At 46.0% G+C, this 24,872-nt stretch overlaps 1 protein-coding gene across 2 annotated transcripts in view; it reads right to left on the bottom strand.

The window, feature by feature from the left end:
- LOC119449051 (uncharacterized) overlaps positions 1 to 24,872 on the bottom strand; it is a 118,453-nt gene that overhangs the window by 28,446 nt on the left and 65,135 nt on the right. For both annotated transcript variants that reach the window (XM_049666216.1, XM_049666217.1), the window contains 3 exons: positions 24,476 to 24,678; positions 20,754 to 20,922; positions 15,654 to 15,923 (listed from right to left, as the gene is read on the bottom strand). In XM_049666216.1, the coding sequence (XP_049522173.1) occupies positions 15,654 to 15,923; positions 20,754 to 20,922; positions 24,476 to 24,678 (642 nt within the window). The remainder of the gene's footprint in view (positions 1 to 15,653; positions 15,924 to 20,753; positions 20,923 to 24,475; positions 24,679 to 24,872) is intronic.

Below are 24,872 nucleotides of genomic sequence, written 5' to 3'. Positions count from 1 at the left end.
TGGAAACAGCGCATCGGCCGTCGGCCGAGGATTCCAACCGCCGTCAACTACTGATTCCGGTAATTATAAGGTCGTTCTCCCTCGTCTACCAACTGCAGGGCAATACCGTTATCAATTCAGTTTTCCTGCATGCTGACCTAGCAGGGCGGCCGTATCGGGCCCCGGACTTTCGCGATGCGCTCCTTTCAGTTCTGAATGCAGCTGATATCCTCGGCGCAGGACAGTACCAGATGAGCAATTTGTGGCTAGTAACATGCGTTAATAGCATCGCGAAACTTGTCGACAAAGGCGAGCTGCTGGTGAAGGGCCTCAATTGCCTTGTCATAGACCCGGAATACAAAAACATCAAGATGAAGCTTCTTTGGCTTCCCCCACACCTCGAACAGAGACGGATTGTTGAAGCGCTAGAACCTTATGGGACAGTGCAGTCTATCACGAGAGAAATGTGGTGGTGTGACGGCATGGAGGGCTCTCAACTGACTAATGGCGACGTGGCGTTTACACACAAGGACAGAGTCTCTGCCAGTAATCTGCCTCACCTATTGAGCATATACGGACGTCAGTGCCTCGTCTTGGTTCCTGGTCGACCACCACTTTGCCCTAAGATGCAACAGAGTCGGGCATATCTGGCGACAATGTAGGACACCACGCTGCAGTAACTGTCACCGCTACGGTCACATTGCAGATGCATGCATCGGAACCTACGATGACAAGCTTCGTGGAAATAGACCAGCCGAAGATGAGACCATCAGCGATCATCTAATGGATGTGAGTGAAGTTGTGGATGCAACCGGTGAAACACCCGCTGAAGCTCATCCACAGGAAGAGACAAAGTCTTCATCGGCGGACGATAGCCTTAGCCCGAAGGCTGCCGCTGTGGAGGACACTAAGTTGTCTGACGACGAACCAACTATGTCATGGGCTGAATTGCCACCAGTTCAAGACCGCCCGCCATCAGTGGAATCTGGATCAATGTGTGAGGCTACTAAGAAGCGTCCAGTGCCAACTGACAACCCATCGCCCGCGGGAAAGGAGGCCCGGGTTCCCCAAAATGTCAAAGTTGACAAAACCACTCCGGTGAACGCCTACATCCGCAGTATCTCATGTGTTGAAGTGCAGCAAAAGGTCGCCAGTGCATCACCTCATCAAGAAGGGAGTGATGCAACCCTAGAGTAGTGTGTGAACGCTGCACCAACATAGGTAATCATGGCGGTCGGCACTTCCCTTTCACTTTGGTACCTTAATTGTCCGTTGCTTACGCAGTAAGCGACGGCAAGTTCAACTCCTTCGTTTGCTGCGCAATAGGAAATTAGATATTGCTGCTATCCAAGAAACAAAGATTGAATCCGATGAAAACACAGAAGTAGCTCTAACTCCATTTCTATCTGACTATAATGTTTGTGTAAGCCATGCAATTGGAGTTTCCGCTGATGATAATTTCGTAGCACACGCGCAATTTACGGCGGGCTTAAACTGCGGAACAGCGCGACGACGTACGCTCGATCCAATGCTGATGATGATTTCGTGGCATACGGACAAATTGCGGCTGGCTTAAACTGCGGAAGACGACGACGCTCGATCCAATGCTGATAATGAGGATATCGTGGCAAACGCACAAATTGCGGCTGGATTGAACTGCGGAACAGCGCGACGACGACGCTCGATCCAATGCTGATGATGATAGTTCCGTAGTACACGCACAATTTACGGCGGACTTAAACTGCGGAACAGCGCGACGACGACGGTGGATCCAATGCTGATGAAGAGAATTTCGTAGCACACGCAGAAATTACGGCGGGCTTAAACTGCGGAACAGCGCGACGACGACGCTCGATCCAATGCTGATGATGATAATTTCGTGGCATATGCACAATTTACGGCTCGCTTAAACTGCGGAAGACGACGACACTCGAGCCAATGCTGATAATTTCGTAGCACACGCACAAATTACGGCTGGCTTAAACTGCGGAAGACGACGACGACGACGATCGAGCCTATGTTGTTGATGACAATTTCGTAGCACACGCACAAATTACGGCTGGCTTAAACTGCGGAACAGCGCGACGACGACGCTCGATCCAATGCTGATGATGATAATTTCGTGGCACACGCACAAATTGCGGCTGGCTTAAACTGCGGAACAGCACGACGACGATGCTCGATCCAATGCTGATGATGAGAATGTTGTAGCACACGCACAAATTACGGCGGGCCTAAACTGCGGAACAGCGCGTCGACGACGCTCGATCCAATGCTGATGATGATAATTTCGTGGCATACGCACAAATTGCGGCTGGCTTAAACTGCGGAAGACGACGACGCTCGAGCCTATGCTGATAATTTCGTGGCACACGCACAAATTACGGCTGGCTTAATCTGCGGAACAGCCCGACGACGCTTGATCCAATGCTGATAATGATAATTTGGTGGCACACGCTCAAATTACGGCTGGCTTAAACTGCGGAACAGCGCGACGATGACGCTCGATCCAATGCTGATGATGATAATTTCGTGGCACACGCACAAATTGCGGCTGGCTTAAACTACGGAACAGCACGACGACGATGCTCGGTCCAATGCTGATGATGAGAATGTTGTAGCACACGCACAAATTACGGCGGGCCTAAACTGCGGAACAGCGCGACGACGATGCTCGATCCAATGCTGATGATGAGAATTTCGTGGCATACGCACAAATTGCGGCTGGCTTAAACTGCGGAAGACGACGACGCTCGAGCCTATGCTGATAATTTCGTGGCACACGCACAAATTACGGCTGGCTTAAACTGCGGAACAGCCCGACGACGCTTGATCCAATGCTGATAATGATAATTTGGTGGCACACGCACAAATTGCGACGGGCTTAAACTACGGAACAGCGCGACGACGACGCTCGATCCAATGCTGATGATGAGAAATTCGTAGCACACGCACAAATTACGGCGGGCTTAAACTACGGAACAGCGCGACGACGACGCTCGATCCAATGCTGATGATGAGAATTTCGTGGCATACGCACAAATTACGGCGGGCTTAAACTGTGGAACAGCGCGACGACGATGCTCGATCCAATGCTGATGATGAGAATTTCGTGGCATACGCACAAATTGCGGCTCGCTGAAACTGCGGAAGACGACAACGCTCGAGCCAATGCTGATAATTTCGTGGCACACGCACAAATTACGGCTGGCTTAAACTGCGGAAGAAGACGACGACGATCGAGCCTACGTTGGTGATGAGAATTTCGTAGCACACGCACCAATTACGGCTGGCTTAAACTGCGGAACAGCGCGACGACGACGCTCGATCCAATGCTGATGATGATAATTTCGTGGCAAACGCACAAATTGCGGCTGGCTTAAACTGCGGAACAGCACGACGACGATGCTCGATCCAATGCTGATGATGATAATTTCGTGGCAAACGCACAAATTGCGGCTGGCTTAAACTGCGGAACAGCACGACGACGATGCTCGATCCAATGCTGATGATGATAATTTCGTGGCAAACGCACAAATTGCGGCTGGCTTAAACTGCGGAACAGCACGACGACGATGCTCGATCCAATGCTGATGATGATAATTTCGTGGCAAACGCACAAATTGCGGCTGGCTTAAACTGCGGAACAGCACGACGACGATGCTCGATCCAATGCTGATGATGAGAATTTCGTAGCACACGCACAAATTACGGCGGGCTTAAACTGCGGCACTGCGCGACGACGACGCTCGAGCCAATGCTGATAATGATAATTTCGTGGCGCACGCACAAATTACGGCTGACCTAAACTGCGGAAGAAGACGATGACGCTCGATCCAATGCTGATGATGATATTTTCGTGGAACACGCACAAATTACGGCTGGCGCATACCCCTGTTACACGGGCACTTCAAGGGCAGTTGGCCTTAACGCCCGTTAGGTGAAGTTAAACAGTGCAGTGGATAGTCGTGGCGGACGGACGTGTTTCTCCAGGGATCCGTGGTGGCGACAAAAACATGTTTTTTGTGCATGATTTGAGCTTGCTTCTGTTGTTAGACTTGCTGTTTTTTGAGCCTTTAAATCGTTTGGAAGTGGCAGGGACTATCAGATATTGTTTGTTTTTTTCCGTCTAAGTGTGTGTATCGGGTGTATTTCGTTTTTCAGGACAGTCAGAACGTCGTTCCCTGACACGTGTTTCAACATGGGCGACGGCGTCGTACGTTAAGTCCTTTAGTCTCGAAATAGTAGGGTGGAAGCCATTAGTGTTTTTAGCGTGTGTGTACTTGTATCGAGAATTTTGCTTTTGTAGGACAATCAGAGTGTGGCCATGTGTCCGAATACGTGCGCACGTGTCATGAATTAAGTTTGCTCGACATTTTGTGCTGATACTTTGTGATAAATTGCGGATAAATAAATTCTGGCATTTTAAGGTTTTAGGGTCTGTGCGTATTGGCCTTTTGTAGGTACGTAGTTCGGAAGGTTCGGTGATAGCATTTGAGAACGCCAAGAGCAACCTATGGCGAAAAGGGCGGGAAGGCGAGCCGGGTGCGGGGGTCTCTCAAGGTAGACGAGGGCACTGATGAGAATAGCGTGCAAACTGAGCCAATCGACACACCCTGTGATGTCGATGCTAGGCTAAAGAAAATGGAGGATTTCCAGATTGAGCTTGTGAATCGGATCGCAGAGCTGCGAATCAACTCAAAATAGAACGTGATGCACGGAAGGCAGTGGAAGAAAGACTCCAAGCAGCCGAGGAAAAATTGAACAGGGCCGCCATTACGAACGAAAATGTTAGTGACGATGAAACACCGGCCCCCAGCGAGAGCGGAGCGGAAGTGCCCACAAAGCACGTAGAATGCGTGGAACATGATGGAAGGAGCGTCGCCGACAGTGACGCTGCAGCGAAGGGAGAGCAGAAACGCAGGGGTCAATGCCCTGTGTCAAATCCGAATCATGCGGACAAGGACAAAGGAAAGCAGGGTGAGACCTCGACAGGAGGGGAGAGTGAAAAGGTCATAATCACCGGTGACTCAAATCTGTCGAGGTGCTCAACCGCAATTGTGGAGCGGGTGAAAGGCGACAAAAGAGTAGCGGTAGGGACGTTTTCAGGGAGGTCATTGGCCGATGTCATGGAGCGAGCTAGAGAAAAGCTCGCGGAGAATGCGCAGGCACGCAACCTTGTCATACTAGCGGGCTGCCTAAATGACGTGCTGAGCAGGAAAGGGGCGGGAATACCCCAGGGGTGTAGAACACTTACGCGAGGTGCCTCCTCGGGTGCAGATTGTGGTATGCACTGTGCCGGAGGTACCTGTGCGTGACATTAACGTACAAAGAGCACCTGCGGCCACTAATGAGGCGATTTGGCAAATGAGCCGAGAGAAAGGTTTCGAGGTTGTGGAAGTCAACAGGGAAGTGAGAACGTATGGTGGCTTTCAATCAGACGGAATCCACTTCGATCACAGGCTTGGACGTGATGTCGGCTGGCGACTCGCTGGTCGTGCAATTGCTTTTTTGGGGGACCCACGGGCGCTAAGGAGGCCAGGGTAAATAGTAATGAAGAAGGTCCCTTAGGGGAACCTCTGACTAACAGCACCGGTAGCAAGAGAAAAACGAGAAAGAAAAGAGCTCGCTGTGCAATAGGTTATATAAAACATGCAGGGCCGTAGAAGAAAAGAAGAGTGGTTAGAGAATGAGGAGCAGTTAAAGAACAAATAGGCGTGTACGCGTTTACAGAAACACATCATTGAGATGTAGAAGACACTAATGATTGAGAATTACGTTTGGGAAGGGTGCAACCGAACCAAATTGGAAAGAAAGGGAGGGGGAGTTGGAATGCGCATACATCAGGGGGCCAAGTGGGAAATAGTAAATTCAAAGTGTCAAGAGCACCTTTGGCTATCAGGCACAGTCCGTGGCAAGAAAACTTGGCTGGGAGTGACGTATTTATGGACAGGTAAAAATTGCTACGAAACCATGAAGAGTTAGTGAAATGCCTAAGTGCGGATATTAAGAGTTTCGGAATGGAGGGCGAAATTATTCTGTTGTGTGACATGAATGCCCACATACAGGATCTAGATGGTTATACCGACAACAACGGGAGATTATTGCTAGATCTCTGTGAGCAGCATGCCCTCGTTATCGTGAACATGGGGCCAAAATGTGATGGCCAGATCACGTGGGAAGGCGGAAATAGACAATCGGCCATCGATTACTGTCTGATGACAAAAGGAATTTATGATAAGTTGAAAGAAATCGTCATTGACGAGGAAGGGGATAGCAGCATAGGGAGTGACCATAAACGAATCATTTTGAAAATAGGATATGTAGTTGGGAAAGAGAGCAAGGAACGAAGAATGATCAGTCCAAATTTGAACGATGAACAAATAGCAAATATAGCCACAAGAGTCGAGGAAGAACTTGACAAATGGCCAAGCAAGGAGTGGGATTATGGTGAGCTTGTAAGTGTAATGACGAAAGAAATGAGGAAAGAGAAGCAACATGCTTGTTGGAAACGGAAACAGGAAGCCGAAAAGCTGGTGCAACAGGGAGATATACGGGAGGCGATCGACGAACGAAAGAAAGCATCAAGAGAACACAGACAAGCAAAAAATTCACAGTTGCCGCAGGATGACATAGACCAAAAATGGGAAATATACCACGGAAAAAACCGTGGTTCAAATATTAGTTCAAGCAAAGATTAAAGGTGAAAGTGAACGTTGGTTGTCAGAAATACGTGCGAAAAAAAAGGGCTGCACCTAAAATATTTTGGAACCACAAAAACATATTAGGCAGGAAGTTGGCAACAGTACACCAACAAAGCCTTGACGAAGATGGAAATAAACTGGAAGGGGACGCGGCATTAAATTACGTTCGAAAAATAACAGCCGAATCATTTCAGGGCAATAGCGAGGTGGTTTCTGAGGAAACAAAGAGAATGAACGAAAACCAGACTGAAAAGGAGTTGGTGCTGAGTAATTTCAACTGGAAGAAAATTGAAGAGAAAATTCCTAAGCGCACAGCCACAGGTTTAGACGAGGTTCCCGTTAGACTGATTAATGAGCTAGGACCAAAAAGTAAGGAAGCTCTGTTGAAACAGTAGCAAAATGCTTACAACATAGGCGAATACCAGACAGATGGAGACAAAGTAGGATGAAATAATTTATGAAAGTAAGGGGAAAAAGATAAAGTTCACTCTTATCTACCGCTGACTATTACATCGGTGATATACAGGTTAGCAATGCAGGCGATTGAATTGAAGCTGCAAGCATGGGCAGAGAATAATAGCATATTGGGAGAACTTCGAAATGGTTTCAGAATCGGTAGGCGGCTCGATGATAACTTATTTGTCCTTACTCAGCGTATTGAAATATCGAGAAAAGGAAGGAGACCACTATATGTGACTTTTCTAGACATTAGCGGAGCGTATGACAACGTAGCTCGCGGCATTTTGTGGAATATTCTAGAAGGGGAAGGTATAGGCAACGACTGTATACAGCTATTCGAGGGAGATTTACCGAGAAAATACTGTTTATGTTGAACGGGAAGGGATGACGAGCGAGGATAAAGTTGATATCAACAAGAGACTTAGACAGGGCTGTCCTTTATCCCCTCTGCTGTTTGTGATGTACGTGGTAAGGATGGAAAGAGCGCTAGAAGGAGTCAATATCGGGTTTAACCTCTCATACAAACAAGCCGGCACAACAGTTGAGCAGCAGCAGCCAGGTTTGTTTTATGCGGACGACATTGTGTTGCTTGCTAACAAGCAAAGTGATATGCAACGTCTGGTTGATATCTGTGGAGAAGAATGTGAGAAGTTAGGATTAAAATTTAGCGTAAAAATCAGGTTTTATGGTATTCAACGAAAACAGTGAACAGACAGTGTTGATTCAGGGCCAGGAAATACCTCGGGTAAAAGAATACAAATACCTTGGTATGTGGTTAAACGAAGGCGATAGATATCTGGAGACACAGGGCGAAAACAACAACAGTAAAAGGGAAGAGAAATGTGGCCATAATGAAACACGGGGCGCTATGGGGATACAATAGGGACGAGGTGCTCCGGGGTATGTGGAAAGGTGTAATGGTACCAGGGCTTAAATTTGGAATTGCGGTTCTTTGCTTGAAGTCAGGAGTACAATCGGGACTCGATGGCAACCAAAGGTCAGTGGGACGCCTCGCGTTGGGCGCCCATGGGAAGACTACTAATGAAGCTGTGCAGGGTGATATGGACTGGACAAATTTTTAAGCAAGGGAGGCTCAGAGTAAAATTGATTTTGAAAAACGACCGAGGAAAATGGAAGAAAGTAGATGGGGTGCAAGAGTATTCAGGTATTTGTACAGGCAAAAGATTGACTCACAGTGGAGGAAAAGAACTAGGAAACTTACCAGCAAATATGCGACCCTTATGGCCAGCAACATGGCAACAAAGAACGTCAAACGCAAAGTGAGAGGCTTAAAGAAGATTATGGGTGGCGGCAATGGAAACGAAACCTGCTATGACTAACTACCTCAAAGGAAAAAGGGAAATCTGAAAAGAAACAATTTATGATAACTCAAAGGGAAACTCCTTACTTTTCGAAGCGAGATCAGGATGCCTTAGCACGCGCAGTTATAAAGCGAAGTACACCAAGGAGGGAGCCGCATGTGCTTGCTGTGGTAAAGCTAGAAAAACGGTGGAACATGTTTTATTGGAATGTGAAGAAATCTACGCTGCTTCAAGTCGAGGCTCCTCTGACCTCCTTGAAGTCTTTGGGTTCAGGGATAGCATGGGCAAAGTAAACATGTCAGCTGTAGTAATTAGTAAGAGGCGGTTGGAGGTTTGGTGGCAGAAAAGTAGGGAGACCACAAACGGAGACGTACAGAAACAGAGCTCCCAGTAATGGTTCAAAAAGGTTGATGCCTGGAATTCTTTGTATTTGTGTGTTTCTCAAAAATAAAGGTAGGACATTAGGCAAAATAACAACAAGAGCTTGGTGGCGCAACCCACCACCCCGTTTCAATGTGAACGCTTACAGCATCCATCCATCCATCCATCCAGCGCCGTTGGAAATCCAACGGCTATCGACACTAACGGAGCTCGCCGGCCTCCGTTCCGCCTCCGTCCGCTTGCGTCCGTTCCGTCCTGAAATATGCAAGATGGGAGCCCGCAGCAGCAACGTGTACCGGCTGCAGGCGAGCGCGCCGGCGCAAAAACGCTTTGCCTGGGCAGCGTCGCTGACGAATTTACTCAATAACTTGTGGTAGGACCACCTTGCCCAAATGCGGGCTCAGAAACACAATGCGCCCGTATACGCAAGGATTACGGCACATTGTACAGCATGTAGCGCAGAAAATAATTAGCGAAACAAATTTTTTTCGAGTTGGCGAGGTAAAAATGATAAGAGTCGGGTGATAAATCGTCCCAACGTAAGTGAACCGACTGAACATTGAAAGTGCCGTGTGAGCGCAGCCGCCACCGTTCCGTTCCCACGGCGGTTACGGCGTTTAACTTCTGTTTGCGTTAGCGGCCGTTATGAGTGCCCGTGTAACAGGGGTATTAAACAGCTTAGCTGTTAATAAATCCTGCAAGAACTGTACATAGTAAAATAGAACGGATAGAAGCGGCACGGGAAGGGGCTACGAATGCTGTAGAAGGATGCGCATCGCAGCCATGACCACTCACTGATCACTGCAAGTTCGAATTCCACAAATTGCCGATAATAAATTATCATGAGACATTTAAAAACGTGAAAGGTGATCTGTTCATTAGGAATCAGCAGATGATAACGTTGGTGCAGGAGTGCTACAAACAATGGTTCAGTACAGCTATGGCATATGCATACAACAGTTGTCCTCTATTATCGGAGCTTCCATTAACAGTGAGGGCTGAAAGTGAGGGGGTGTTCGTGACGGATTGGTGAATTTGACTGCCCTCCAATGTTGTGAGGGGAAAATTAATGATTCAGTTCTCACTGTTGAAAAACACTCAGTTATTGTTTACTTTTGTTTACTAAATCTTGTGTGAGATTACGAAAGGGTTATATATATATATTGACACGTTCATTTTATAGCTAACTTCAGGCGAGACTCGTTCTTTCAGGAATACAGCGTTTTGAGACCACGAGCCGCTAGGAGGCAGTACACCTTTACTTGCAAACTATAAATCTAACGGCTTTCCTTGGTACTCCTTCTAGTTCTGTGGCGTTATTTGAAGTATGGGGGGGGGGGGATGAAATCACATTTGTGTATTCACGGATTGATTCCATGAATTTTATGAATCTCCCGTAGTGGGTATGCCAATCTCCCGTAGTGGGTATGAACCATTCTTTTGTAACAACAAAAAAACTTACGGCACGTCCCAGTGGCGTAGCCAGAAATTTTGTTTGGGGGGGGGGGGGGGGGGGCTCAGGTTGCAGCGCGGCCTCCTCCTTATGGAATTTGTCGAGGGATCAAATACATGAATACTAACTGCATTGCCAATGCCATTGTATATTATATGCTGCAAACGAATTATTGAACGCTACGCACTGTGAAGTAAAATATGTATTTTTCATAAAAGAATATATTCATATGTCCCAAAAATTCTGGCAGAAATAACTGATATCAATGCGGCCGCGTTTTTTTTTTGTCTGTTTAATAAGTAAAGAAAATATCTATTTATTTATTTATTCAAAATACCCCCAAAGGCCCTCATTATGGGGGTATTACATCAGTTCGAAACCAGCAAAGCAGTGTATACAGCTGATATTGATATTGAAATGAATAAGTTGAGGACAAATATTTTGATGAATCTTCGTCATTCAAGAACCTTGTTTACATTTTTGCACATATGCAACGGCCAGGAAAAAACCTCAATGATGCTGTCCGTCGTTGCAATAGATTGCGCAGGATCAGCTGTTACCGGTCGTGTATTGTAATTACACCGAGATTATACTCGCAACAGTGAGTACAAATAAAAAGTAGGAGAGAGAGAGAGAGAAGCCATAAGGGAAATGCGGAGAGGTTAAACATGCTGATCCCGGTAGGCTACCCTGCACTGGGGAATGGGGAGAAGGGATTGAAAGAGAAGGAAGAGAGAAGTTGACAGTTCACAGGTTGCACCTTTACAGTTAAGCGTTCATCGCTGAGTTTCGTCACAGGCGGTCATACAGGCTTGTGCACTTCAAAAAACGCAGCAGCGCCTTTGTAGCCGTGCACATAGCAGACGCACGAGGCCACGCACCCAAGATATTTTCCTCCGTAAAAGGCCTGTCGTCTAAATGCCCCAAAGCCGTCCGAAGGACAATCCTCTCATCTTCGTGTCTGTGACAGTCACATAAAAGTAGGAGTTCTGAAAATTTACATTAGAAATGCGAACATAGAATGGAATATACAAATGCGAAGATACAACTCGCTAAATGGCAAAAAAGAGTCGCTGGAAACAAAGTTCACTGCTTGTATACACAACACCTCGCAACAAGATATTTAAATATACCTCTAAGTCTCCAATACATCTACGCATTTAAGCAAACGTCACTGTATATTATGCGTTAAACAAGACAAATAAACACGTTTCGGAGTCAGAGATAGTACACTTTCCGTACAGAAAGACAGATGATCTAGGCAAGAACAAAACTATGCTCGCAGAAATCGTGATATGTACTCGGGCCATGCAGCGGTTGCGACAGCACTATACAGGTAGAATAATAGAGGAATAATGGAGCAATCAGTACGAAAGTGTGTAATTTAACTGCCTGCACAGCGGCACGAATTATTCTGCACCCAAAATTAAAGAAGGTTTTGCTTCGTTTCGAAAAAGAAATAAAAGGAGGTAGCTAAAAAGGAAAGAAAAGGACAAAGGAAAGCCACAGATGATGCGGCAAGTTGAACTACCCAATATCCGAGTGTGTTTTTGGGAAACGCCGCGTGGGCCGGGCTTTCAATGAGCAAGGTCGGTCAAAATTGGTTATTGATGTCCTCGTAATTTTCGTATTCGCATGATAATTTTCATCATGATGCTAACTGCTAGAATAAACGGCTAAAATTTCTGCGGTTTTAAAAGCTAACGAACAGTCATAGGATTTCATAATTACGAGCTCATGGACCTTAAGGAACAGAGCTTTTTACTTGCATTGATTTTTGCTGCTTCGCTATCTAAAGGACAACTGTATCTCGGCGGGGAAGTTGAGCGAAGCGGTCAATGACTTCGGACACGTTCATGCTGACGTCTCTGTGGGTGTATAGAAGCGCCAGTCTAACCATGCGTTCCACAGACATTGTAGAGCGCAAGTAGTTTTTTAGTAAACTCTTCTTAAAAAATATTTTCTCTGCGCTGGCAGTGGTCACTAGAAGGGCGACTAGAATCTGGAACAGTTTGTACACATATACATAGAACCTGCAGTCACAAAGAGAGAGGGCATCTATTCCGGTGCCAAAACCTAAAACACTTTCTCGATGTCGTTGGCATCCTTGTTTAAGTACCTTGCACAAACAGCAGGCTGTTCGATTCCAGCGATGTCCGTCGTTTCGTCAGGAAGTATGGAGAAGCAGCCTGCTTTTGCAACTAGGCTTTCTTTGATAATTTCGCCACAAATTTCTATAATTTGGTTTTGTGCAAATGGGCTTAAATACGAGCCATTACTAGGGCAACTTTCAAAATGGTTCTTCAGATATGTATCTCCACAATCAGCTCGCATGCGAAGCGCTCTGAAAATACCTGTATTTTCAGTGGGGGCTATGCTTAAAGGGACACTAAAGAGAAACAGGAAGTTCAGCTGGAATAAAAGGGGACCTTCAGGAATGCATGCAGTTTTTGTTGGGTGCAAAAATATGAGTTGTTAGCGGAGAAATTCGTAAACAAAGACGAAATATCTCTTCCTCAATTTCTCTCACCCCAGATTTGGCGCTGAAGCAGTGTCGTCACAGATTGCATTGCTCTCAGCAAATCAGAATGCGCTATGATACGTCAGCGCTTGCGTAAACGGCCGAGGCGCTGGATGCATCATGGCTGCATGCATGGTCGCTGCGTTTGCGTTCGCCGCGATGGATACCGTTGCTGCCGCTCAACCTTGCAACGAAGAGCTTGCCAGGGAAGCAGAACTGCATTTCAGCGATATTCAGTGAAACGGAGCTCGAAATGATCCTCCGTGCTCGAGCGGTAGGTGTTTCCGCGTGCGATGGCGGTGAGCCGCCGGCCGCACCGGTGGAAAGCAGAGCTTCGTTTTCGTCGATGGAAGGCGAAGCGTGCGGTCCGCGAGGCGACGATGCTCCCGACAGAACAAGCGTAGAAAGTTGCGCACGTACTCGGTATGGTTATTTCGTGGCTTTATTTAATGACATTCAGCACTCATCGAGCCGCCAGTTTGCTGCTGCAGGGGCACCGATAGGGGGTTTGATGAAGGCCGCATTGAGGGAACAGCTGCTCGAGAAAGAACTGGCCTCTGGGGCACGCCAAGATACTTTCCGAGGGCAAGATTATACAGATAATCCAAGGATGAGAAATGCAGAGAGCACACCATGGGTTTCTCTGGCTCTTTTGCCGTTTTATCATCGGCAGAGCACTGAGCCATTGCGAACGCCGGGGAGCCGGGGCTCTCCGCGCGACACCACATTTTGAGTCAACACTGCCACTGCCCTTGAACAAGCGCCTCGGGCCATTTATACAGCCCTCAACACTACACACACGAGGCATTTTCTGGCTGTTTCCCGCGAAGTCAACCTTTTTCGAGCCACGCAACACGCAACCAAACACCGTAGAGCGGAACAGGCGCGCGCGACGATGCATTGACCAAAAACGAAATTACGCAACTATCACGGCCGCATGTATCGCCATGACATTTTTTCTTATTTATTTAAATTTGTGCTACACTTGTACTTCCTCGCTTGAAACGGTTTAAAAAAGTTGGCAAATGCTGTTTATGTACGTTTAAGGTGTATTTCATTTTGCGTTTTATTAACAGTGATAAATCGCTCTCGACCAATCGCGACCCGCCTGAATTTGTAATCTCCAACGTCACGAACGTGTAGTGCGGGAATTTCGAAGGGGCGTCAGCACCTATCCTTCAGTTTTTCGCTATTTTTCTCGATATTAAACATCTGTTTGCAGTAAGAATGGTATGGCTGTGATCGCGAAAGGATAATCTACCAGTTAAGCTCCACTTCCGGTTTCTTTTTAGTGTCCCTTTAAATCCATAGGGCCACTGTCCCGGTGGCCACGGAGAGCCAGACCTTGTAGCCCGCAAAAAGAATTTCCTCAATAATAGGCCATTTCCTTTCTCCTGTTTCTCATATTTTACTTTGCCTGCCCTTGTTCAGCTGATCGATCACATTGGGCACGCTTCCTGAAACTTTTTGGAGAAAATTATCAGCTGCTAGCTCACAGACACGGTAATATTTAGTATTTTCGTGTGTGTGGAAGATTGCGAGCGCGTGCTTTCATTTCTGGAACGGCTTGGACATGAGGGCTCCAGTGCACGCATGTTGGTCCAAGTTTATAACAGCATTAACCCCATGAAGTTCCAGAAATGAAAAATTTTTAAAGCGCGCCTTTGGAAATGTCAGTGCACCTTTCGCGTCAAAAGTTTATGAGAACTTTATACACATAAAGTTTCGGAATTGAAATTCATGCGCTTCGTAAATTCCGCAGCCGCTGCGAGATGCCACATCGCGCCCGTTCGCTATCGAAAAGCCCTTGAAAGTTTGTGCTCGGATGGGGCTCCTTGCGTTACGTGACCCCAGGTGCCACGAAATCCAGCCCGAGTTCGCAATGTCCCTGCCGAAATCGCTTTCGTGCGTGAAAAAGACAATGTCGACAGAATGCAGAATGATTCCCGGCGTCGGTGGTAGTTTTGGTCGGCGGTGCATGCCGGCACGAAAAAATTTTGGGGCGGAGGCTGAAGCCCCATCAGCTCCCCCCCCCCCCCTTGGCTACGTGCCTGGCACGTCCCTGATAGTACTGTTGCACTGTGGTGCATTCTGCAGGGTTAAGCAGGTCGTGTTTTATGATTAAAATAATATTGTTATTGTTATGCGAAAAGGAGTAGGAGTAACTATTGTAGGTGACTGCATCTGTTTGCTTTTTTTTTCTTTCAATGAAGAGCACCCATATGCGCCAATCAAGAAAGGTTGCGTTATCGCTTCTGATTAAAATGTCCCTGTTTAAAAATAAAAGGCGATGCCAATGTGCAGCCTCCGTGCACGTTATTACTTAGGACTCTTACGAAGCCCGCCGTCCAAGTGGCAACTGCTTACGGCGACAGACACATAAGGTCAGACAATACTGAACATAAGCTTTTGCCTGAATTATCAATTTCTATTTTTGTGGGGCAATTTGGAAGACGTCCCTCCAAGCATACTACGGTTATGGCGTGTAATATTGCGACCTGTGTGCATAGACCACGCACATATTACACATATGCCGCTGCAACATATGACAACACTCACTGTGCAATAACATCAAATGTAAGAATTAATTGCAGATATCCGAGAATAACTCAGATGCAATTAAGAAATCGAAAATATACCTTCGCAGTAGTCGGCTTTTGGAGAACTGTACTAGCGGTGAGTTTTTCGTTGTCTCGTGAGGCTCCTTCGACTACCTTAGGAATGCGCAATCTTGAACAAAACGGGAGAGTTCCCAAGCGGGCGGAGCACGGAAAACGCGGTCCGAAAGCATGTGAGGCTTGCGCTGTAAAACGTAGTTCGAAGCGTGCCCATACCTTGATTTCCATCATTGCGGAAGGAAACCCCAAGTCGGCGCCGCACTGCATCGAAGGCGCATAAGTAATGCCCCCACTCTCTGTCATGCCGAAGACGGTGCCAATGCTCTCGAGGTTGCCGAAGGCATCAAAGGCTCCGATGCAGGCTGCTTGGGGTAGCGAGCTACCGGCCACTGATATGCGCCGAACAGATTCCAGCCGCTCTCCCATGCTCCGCATCTCTTCGGTCATGCGAAGTAGGTGGGTTGAGATGATGAACGCCCACGTGACCTGCGTATGAGCGTGAGTGCGATGACGCAACTGAGACAGAAGGGCGGCGAGTAGCTTTGTACTAGAGCAGCAACATCGAACAGGTCTTGTGGAAAAACCGGTTATCCGGTTATTCGAATTTGAAAACCGGATAACCTGTATGATCGGTTGTTAGGGTGGTTATTAGGTTAATAGTACCCGAATATTCGGATAGCCGGATATTTGTTCTTCTGTACTTAGGCCGTAATTACCTCTCTTTCTCTCTTGTATTGCTATATTTGCGGTTATTTTTGCAACCGCTCGTGCAAAGAGGATATCTGCTCTGCTTAATCTTCTTACCTTTCCTTTTTACGGCCAAGCTGTATATGACTAACTTTTTCGTCCGTCTGTCACCTGTACGCAGAAACTATCATCATCAACAATGGTTCGAGTGTCATCTTCTTTCACAGCTGACTCGTTGGTGCTCCGCGGTGGAACCGCGAGAGCGCGCTCGTGCCACTGCTACCGCGTTCGTCCTCGCATACGCATGCACATGCCCATAAGCATGCGCGAAAAAAAAATCGCCGTCCAAGCACTCCGTACAAATGGTCAACCAGCGAATCTGAAACGCGCCGCCCTGGTGTGTCACAGGGTAGCAACAATGAAAGTTTGTACTGACCATTGTGATTAACGCATTACTAAACACACCTCCATGATGGCGATCATGCAAAGCACAGTGTGCGGCATGTGAACTCAACACTGTGGTAAACCCAAGACAAACGTGTCTGTAACCTGATTAACAAACACGAATACATAACCAATAATTCAGAAAGACTTCCATGAACTGTCAGGATTAATCCAGTGATAAACACCGGCGCCGCACGTTTGAGATACGCTGGTTAACCATCTTGAATAGGACAGTGCTCTGATCTTGACATACGGGGGAATATGGTCACTCCGATGCGCTTCAGTGTCCGTAACTCATACAGTACGCCTAAGAATATTTATTGAGACAAAGTCGAAGTTAAGATAGCTAGCTCCTGCATAGGGAGCGCGCAAAAATGTAGAACTATGATCATTTAAAATCCAAAGTGTGCTGTTGGAGGCGAATGATACAAAGTCTCTGACTCTCGCGTTGATTTCCGTACTACCCCAGAGTGTATAATGATCTTTGAAGTCATCAAGTTATCGTCTTTAAAGCCAATGATAATCCACGGACCAGGAGATAATGACATTATGTCTCGAGATCTTCTGTAATCGAATCCACTTGATGGAGATAGGTAGGCACCCAATGACGGTAAGTCTCTTCTTCTTTACTGTTAATTAATTGATTATTGTCATGAGGCGCCACAGGCTGAAGAATGTCACTGAAGTAACGGCGTGTAAACATCATAACCTTGCTGTTTTCACTAATAGTAGACGACACAAACGATTCATCTCTTGATAGCCTGATTGAGTTGGATAAATTTGGCTCGCAGGTGATGGTGGGAAACCTATTGGCGCCCGCGAACCGTCAAAAATAGCCGATGCACGATCGGAGTCCGGATGTATTTCACTAGAAAATATCTCCTCTTCGTCCTTCCTACCGAAAATATAGTGCTGGTGAGCCTCAAGAGCTGCGTTCAGCGTCAGCGTTTGCTGCACTGGGAGCTGCAGGTGACGTTCATGCTTGAAGGGATAACGCAGTTCTTGAAGCCGCCGTAGTCGCACGTGAGAACCCGCGACGGCGATGCCATCTATGTCAAAGTGTTTCAGCGGCCTCTATGTGTTGAATTGCCACTAACTACATATTTAAGCACAGAAAATTATTTCTTAATCTTCGGGCAAACTTCACAAGAGGCACTTTGAGCACCTTGAAAGTTAGGGCATTTAAATATAGTCAGACTACAATGTTGTTCTGTGTGGAGCGTGGCACATTGGGGACACGTGGCATGATCTCTGCACAAGCCCTTCACATGATCGATCATCTGACTGTTGTAATATTACAGCCGTTTGGGAACAAACGGTCAATACCGGATGGTGGAAGTGGCCAACTTTCCCGTACGAGGGAAAGCAGTCACCCATGAATGATAATCTCACACAACGCGTCTTACCAATACAGCCGGCGTGCACAATGACATTGTTCTCAATCACTGGTCTTAGGAGCCCATGAAGGTCAGCATCGGTGATTTCATTGTAAATGTCATAAATGGCGCCTGCAATAGTGGTAACATCCGCCGGGACAATGGATGGAAGCTTGATGTTTACCAGCTGCGTTATTTACTGCACAGTGTTCAGCGCCTTCGTGGTCATCACGTCTATTGACGAGATGTTTTCCTTCGTGTTTCGCTTCACAACCTTGATCTCGTTAGGTACAGCACTCAAGAAACAAGGACAGTGCTTGCCTATAGAGGACGCGCAGACTTTCAGTTGAGTTCTTTGGTACAAAGAGGATGGTAGGAGGCCACCGTCGAGGCGCAGTTTTTACGGTGAACGAACTTGACAGCGAAGAATCATTGATGATGCTTCGCTTGGCATTGTGGTGTACGACCGGTTCACAACCGTCTTCCGATGGCTCAGCATCTGATCCGGAGTACATCTCTGTGTTCTCGCTGTCACTAGATGTATTTCCTCGCTTCTTCGAAGTAATTCCTGCCAGTGAACCGGAACAGGTCACGGCCTTGGGAGGTCACAACATCATTGCGAGATAGATGTTGGCGGCAAACCCCACCACAGCAGTGAAATATGCAGAAAAGCGGAGAAACGGGGAGGATGTGTTCCACAAAAGAAACACTTCGTCGTCATTGAGAAGCATTAATAATTTGCGCACTGCGGGAGCACATCGCAAATACCGGGTGCTTCTGCGCAATTACGTTCAATAAAGGGAGCGGCTGTGCTTCATTTGCTGTGACGAATGCACTGCCTTACGATTCGCCGCTGCCGCTCTAATGTTCTGCTGCTCAGCACAAGGTTGTGGGTTTCATTCGGACCTGAGTGGCCGCTATTCATTGCAGAGCGGAGAGTGCGGCATTCACTAAGGCGTCTGTCATTGCTGCTAGCGTGTGTGCTTCATGATAGTAAACCCTGTGTGTCAGTGAATTCTAATTACTTGAGCAACAAATGCTTGTAGAAGGAAAGATTGATCTATTGTCCCGGCAATAGTAACTATACTGCAGGAACAAAAGAAGTGAAAGCACAGTTGTGCAGAAAGACAGCAGCACCAGGAGCCTTGCCACTGGGAGAGGCATACCGGCCGCACGCTCTAGCCCCCTCCCCCCCCCCTCCCCCTCGCACCACAAGACTCCCCTGAAATGTCTGTGTATCATGCCACCTGGTGCATTAAGAAGACGTGTGACCACACTCGAATAGCTTTTTAATAGTTTCGGCAGTTTTATCCGTATTTTACTCGGAAACTCACTATTGGAAATTATCCAATATTTATATCTGTCAAATATTGGAGCCGCGAGGGAGAGAGCCCGACGAAAATTAGGGCCGTTCACAATGACTGAGCTACAGGAGAGTCGCAGTTGCTGCGCAGAGACGAGTTCCAGGGGTACACAGCGCAGATCACTTTTTCTCGGGAATTTCCAGCCGTTCAGAAAGAATGGTTTAATTTTAGGAAGCCTGCACGCGAGTCTGTTATATAGATTTAATGTTTGCCCAGTCACGACAAGTTTGTGCACTCCGTAAACCATGTGCGGTGCTACAGTATCACACTTCTCTCTTTCAATGGACACAACACTACAATAGGTGCAGCTGCTGACATGCCGTGTCCTTGTTTCATGCGATGTCCAAAATAACTGCAAGCATTTGGTGCTCAAATACAAGCTCCTGCGTAGTCTGTAAGTCAAGCTGCGGACAGTATTTCATACCGATTCCACATGAAAATATGGAAGCTGTACTTTCCAGTCAAAGAGCGGGCGCGAAAATTTCCCATTTCAGTTCTATTACAAATGACAAAAATGTTGATATTCAATTTCACATTTGGAGAATATTGGTTAAATATTCGTATTTAATGCAATTGAGAAAGTGCAACTTTCCAACACCACTAGTAATGACAGAATGTGGCGACCAGTGTGAATAATTCGACTTAGATAGGATGATCAATGGTTAGAACCGGTGCTCATTATTCGAAGGGTATTCGAATATTATTAGGCATTCGATTCGATTCGCTTCTGGCAATGTCCACTTGGTAGTCGATTCGGTCTTGAATGTACTATTCGCAAGCCGCCACACATATCTTTTCCCGAGCAGTGGATTTCTAACTATAGTTTTGAGTACTAAATTGGCGTTATCAATGAATACGACAGAGAAATAAATATCAAACGCGCCTAGACTCTTTTTCTGATTTGGGCTGGCTTAAAGAAGCAATCAAACTTTGCTTGCATAAGCAGAAAGTGCACTGTGCTTCTGGTTAGCTTTTAACTGCCCCGTTAACAATTCAACTGTTTAACTTGTGGTTAACTACCAGTGGTAGTTACCTTTTAACTTTAGAAAATAATTGCTGAACAGCCATACATGCGTTAGAATGTGCTAGCGTTGTTCAACTAATCGGTCGGTCTGCTTTCTACACGTTCTAAAAACTCATTGCAGTCCCCATAAACCCTTTTCAATAGGCTGGCGGTAGGTAGGTATGAGCATGCGTAGCATTAGTTACATAAAGGCTATGAATAATCAGCAGCTTTTAAAAGCCTCTTATTCAGAGTAAGTGCGCTGACAGTAAAGGTGATGTATTTCTCATTTCTTTCCCTTTCTAGAATTTAGTAAGCAAGTGTAAGTGAAGTGCAAGGAAACCTGGCAGCTTGCCTTCCCCGTAATTACACTCAAATGTGCTGTTTGCCCTTATCCTTTATGCTCTTGTAAGCGCAACATTCCATACAACTCGTAGCGTACTTTGTACTTGTTAACAACTCGGGCCGTTTCCTTGACACCAAGGTAGGGCTGCGTAATGATCCAGACTGCTCCCCTGAGCACCGCCATGAACCCAATCAGCAGGCCAGTTGTATGTCCGATAGGGGTAGACACAAGCACCGTGTCCGTCTCATCAAAAAGTGCCAGTGACCTGCAAGAACACGAGCGGTTGTATAACAGCACCGGTAGTATAATTAACGCTGAATTTTGTTTACTCTGAAATGCTTATATGTAGACCAATATGCTTATTATCTATATTATCCGCATTTAAAATGAAAAAAATCGCTTAGTTCCAACATCAAATTTAATGAACAGAGCTCTCAAAGCTGCTGGAAGTCTTCTACTAGTGCAGTGCAAGGCAAGTTAAAAAGATTGGACGTCACAAACGTTTGATCAAGTCCATAATACAATTCTCGGTTTATCACATTAGCCACGTAAGTGTAAACACTATGTTCTTCCACAGTTGCGCCTGTCAGTCGTATACATAACTACGTAATTTCATAGTGCTTACGCACTATGATGGAAATACTCGTGAGATAGAACTCACACACATAACTATCGCGGACGAGACGCGTACACATTGGAGGAGATGCAAAAGAGGTAATCGATCGCACCGTGTACGACGCGTAACCTAAGGCCCGTACCCCCCTCCCTCCCTCTCTCCCTCCCTCCGCCTTCTTCGTGCTCAATAAATCAACGAGCTTCTGCGCCACTTCTGCGCACTCGTGCGTCATTTGAAAGCAATTACGCGTGACATTGCAGCATTGCAATTGAAAAGTCACCTATTTCTAAACAAGGTGAAGCATAGAGTTTGTGCGCAGTCTGTTTGCCATAGAACTATAGAGTTATAGCTTGTTATAGGTAACAGCGTGTAATTACGGAGAAGGCAAGCTGCCAGGTTTTCTTGCACTTCACTTATACTTGCTTACTAAATTCTAGAAAGCGAAAGAAATAAGCAATACATCACCTTTACTGTCAGCGCACTTACTCTGAATAAGAGGCTTTTAAAAGCTGTTGATTATTCATAGGCTTTATGTAACTAATGCTATGTATGCTCATACCTACCGCCAGCCTATTGAAAAGGGTTTATGGGGACTGAAACGAGTTTTTAGAACGTGTAGAAAGCGGACCGACCGATTAGTTGAACAACGCTTGCGCATTCTAACGCATGTATGGCTGTTCAGCAATTATTTTCTAAACTTAAAAGGTAACTACAACTGGTAGTTAACCACAAGTTAAACAGTTGAATTGTTAACGTGGCAGTTAAAAGCTAACCAGAAGCACAGTGCACTTTCTGCTTATGCAAGCAAAGTTTTATTGTTTCTGTAAGCCAGCCCAAATCAGAAAAAGAGTCTAGGCGCGTTTGATATTTTTTCTCTGTGGTATTCATTGATAACGCCAATTTAGTACTCAAAAACTATAGTTAGAAATCCACTGCTCGGGAAAAGATATGTCATGTGGCTTGCGAATAGTACTTTCGAGACCGAATCGACTACAAAGTGGACATTGCCAGAAGCGAATCGAATCGAATGCCTAATAATATTCGAATGCCCTTCGAATAATGAGCACCGGTTCTAATCATTGATCATCCCATCCAAGTCGAATTATCAACACCACGTATTATAACGCACGCGTATATCGAAACAAGCATGGGAATCATTTAGGTTACCGCGCCTTTCATACATCGAAAGCATGGTAAGTCGTTCAACCTCATGTGTAAAAGCGCCTCTGTACGCGCTTTCAAGTAAGACTGCTGAAATATTATGGAACCCGTTTTATGAAGACGTACTTTCATGTACCTCCTTAGGTTGCTGTTATGAGTGGCAAGGTTGAGAGCTTAGTGCTCGCCACGTATTCTGTAACCGAGTGACAGAGCGAATGATATTTGTTGACTGCCATGTCTAAGGTGCTCGAGGAGATGGCCTTCTTGGAAAGAAAACGATCGACATCTTTAGTGGAAGCATTGCACCAGTCAAATTTAATGTGAAAAGTTATGCCGAGCATTGATTGGTTGGTAAAGGTAACAGCCTTCAACATTATATATTTTAGTAAAATATCGCGTTTGCTGCCATCCACTATGTTAGCGCTCAAAGCTTATCCAAAGAAAAGGCCATGCCACCCCATTGTTTACACTTTCGGATCTGCAGTTTCAGTTTTGACGGTGTTTTGAAAAACTACAGAAGGTGCTGTCTGAGTGGAGACCTATAGCCTCGAAGAGGTAACCCAATAAGACATGTTACGCTAAAATAGTAGGGGTGACCTAATGGCAGCTCATCATGCGCACACTTCTAATATTATTTGAGCCTAATTCTAAATATGTTTAGACAACGCGTAAATATCGCAAATTGCCTTTGCCTAGTTGCTTCTTACGAGATATTTGTGACCTTCGGCTAACTTATGATTTGCTCATGAGGTATATGCTCGTTCCATAACCGGTAATGCGTGCATTTGATGGCTTGTTTGGCAGCATCTTTTTTAGCAGTAATTATTTCTCCATTACAATTACGCCTATTTTGACTGGTTAAAACTTTCGAGGAAGCAATTGGTGAATCTGTAAACCACTACTCCTTTCATTTATCGTTATAACTTCGACATATTCCCATGTACAATTCGATATGGCATTACGCCTGCATAAATCCATATAAAGAAGCCAAGTTCTATAGCAAACAGACTGCGCACAAACTCTATGCTTCACCTTGTTTAGAAATAGGTGAATTTTCAATTTCCCATTCGATACTTCAAAGCAATTTTTCTCGCGTATTTGTATTCAGTTTGATGCGGTTATTAGCGATTCGAAAACTAGAAGTACACGAGTATTTATTCACTCTTGTTGGGCCGAATGAGGATCACAAAGCAACGTTACATGACGCTAAGGGCCACGCAACAAGCAATAAACGAAGAATGACGGGCGTAACGTAAAGGCAAAAGAAAAAGGCGGCATAGATTTCAGATCACTGATGCACTATCTGAGACTGTGAGCAATAAGCGGACTCGTGTACATCACATGCGCGTATTGACATAGCAGATAACAGGGAAGAAATGCGCAATCTATGACTTCAGATAATTAGCAGTTTGAAGAAATTAGAAACATTCGACGCAGGACGGGGTCAGCTGACACAAGTCAAGGACCATTGGCGATAGCTGTAGAGGACCTTCACTCTACTGGGCGTAAAATAGGACGATGGTGATGGCATGTGCACCGAAACATCTTCTAAATTCAAACCGATCATGGTCAGAATGATAGCAGTTTTAAGTGCGACCGCAGTAGCCATGTTTACGGAATAAAGTTTTTTTTTTTTATCACGTCGTGGTGATGGTGGATGGCGATACATTTCTCTTGACGATTTTTGCACCGGGTATGCTGAACATAAAATCCACGTCCTGTAGGCGGTTCAAGCTTCATGTTTGCTGTACCATTGCGTGCAAAGCTGTCCAAATAAAGTGGCGGGAACTGCTGCGTGCTCCTGCATTTGCAAAAAAATTATATGCCTTCCTGAATAAATCAGTTATGAAATGTTATAAAAAGTAAGGCAAAAATAGAAAGCAGCCATGCCATGTGCCCAGGCTATATCTGAATGCAGAACCTGTGAGTAATGGAGCCACCTCCTATGTACGATGCCCTGCTGCACCCGAAAGGGCCACGAAACCAGACGATAAGAATATTGTACTGCCGCAACACACGCAAACTTTTGAAATATACATACTTGCCAACCCTGTCGGTGGCCACGAAATTGTAGTGTGTGAGCTCGACGCCTTTCGGAAGTCCCGTGGTGCCAGATGTGTACGCAACAGCAAGCACCGAGTTACGTGGATCCTCGACTGGAGGTTCCCGGAAGTTGGATTCGTCCAGGTCTCTGAAGGCTGCCGCAGAAATGAATCCGTCCATAGCGCCCATTGCAAAGAGACCCTAAGAGAAGTGCCGGACTAATGTTTTGATTTTTTTTCTGCACCACATATAAATTTGTGCTGCAATGAACCGACAGTATGGTGGCGAAATGCACTTCCCATATCAATTCTAGTGAAAATCACCGAGAAGACATTGTAGGAGACTCTTAGGTTTGGCGCAGAAGGTGGTAGCTTAAAAAGGCGATTCAGAAAAAG

The sequence above is a fragment of the Dermacentor silvarum genome, chromosome 4 (genome assembly GCF_013339745.2).
Source record: "Dermacentor silvarum isolate Dsil-2018 chromosome 4, BIME_Dsil_1.4, whole genome shotgun sequence".
Taxonomy (NCBI): domain Eukaryota; kingdom Metazoa; phylum Arthropoda; class Arachnida; order Ixodida; family Ixodidae; genus Dermacentor; species Dermacentor silvarum.
This window is presented reverse-complemented; position numbering and strand designations above follow the sequence as displayed.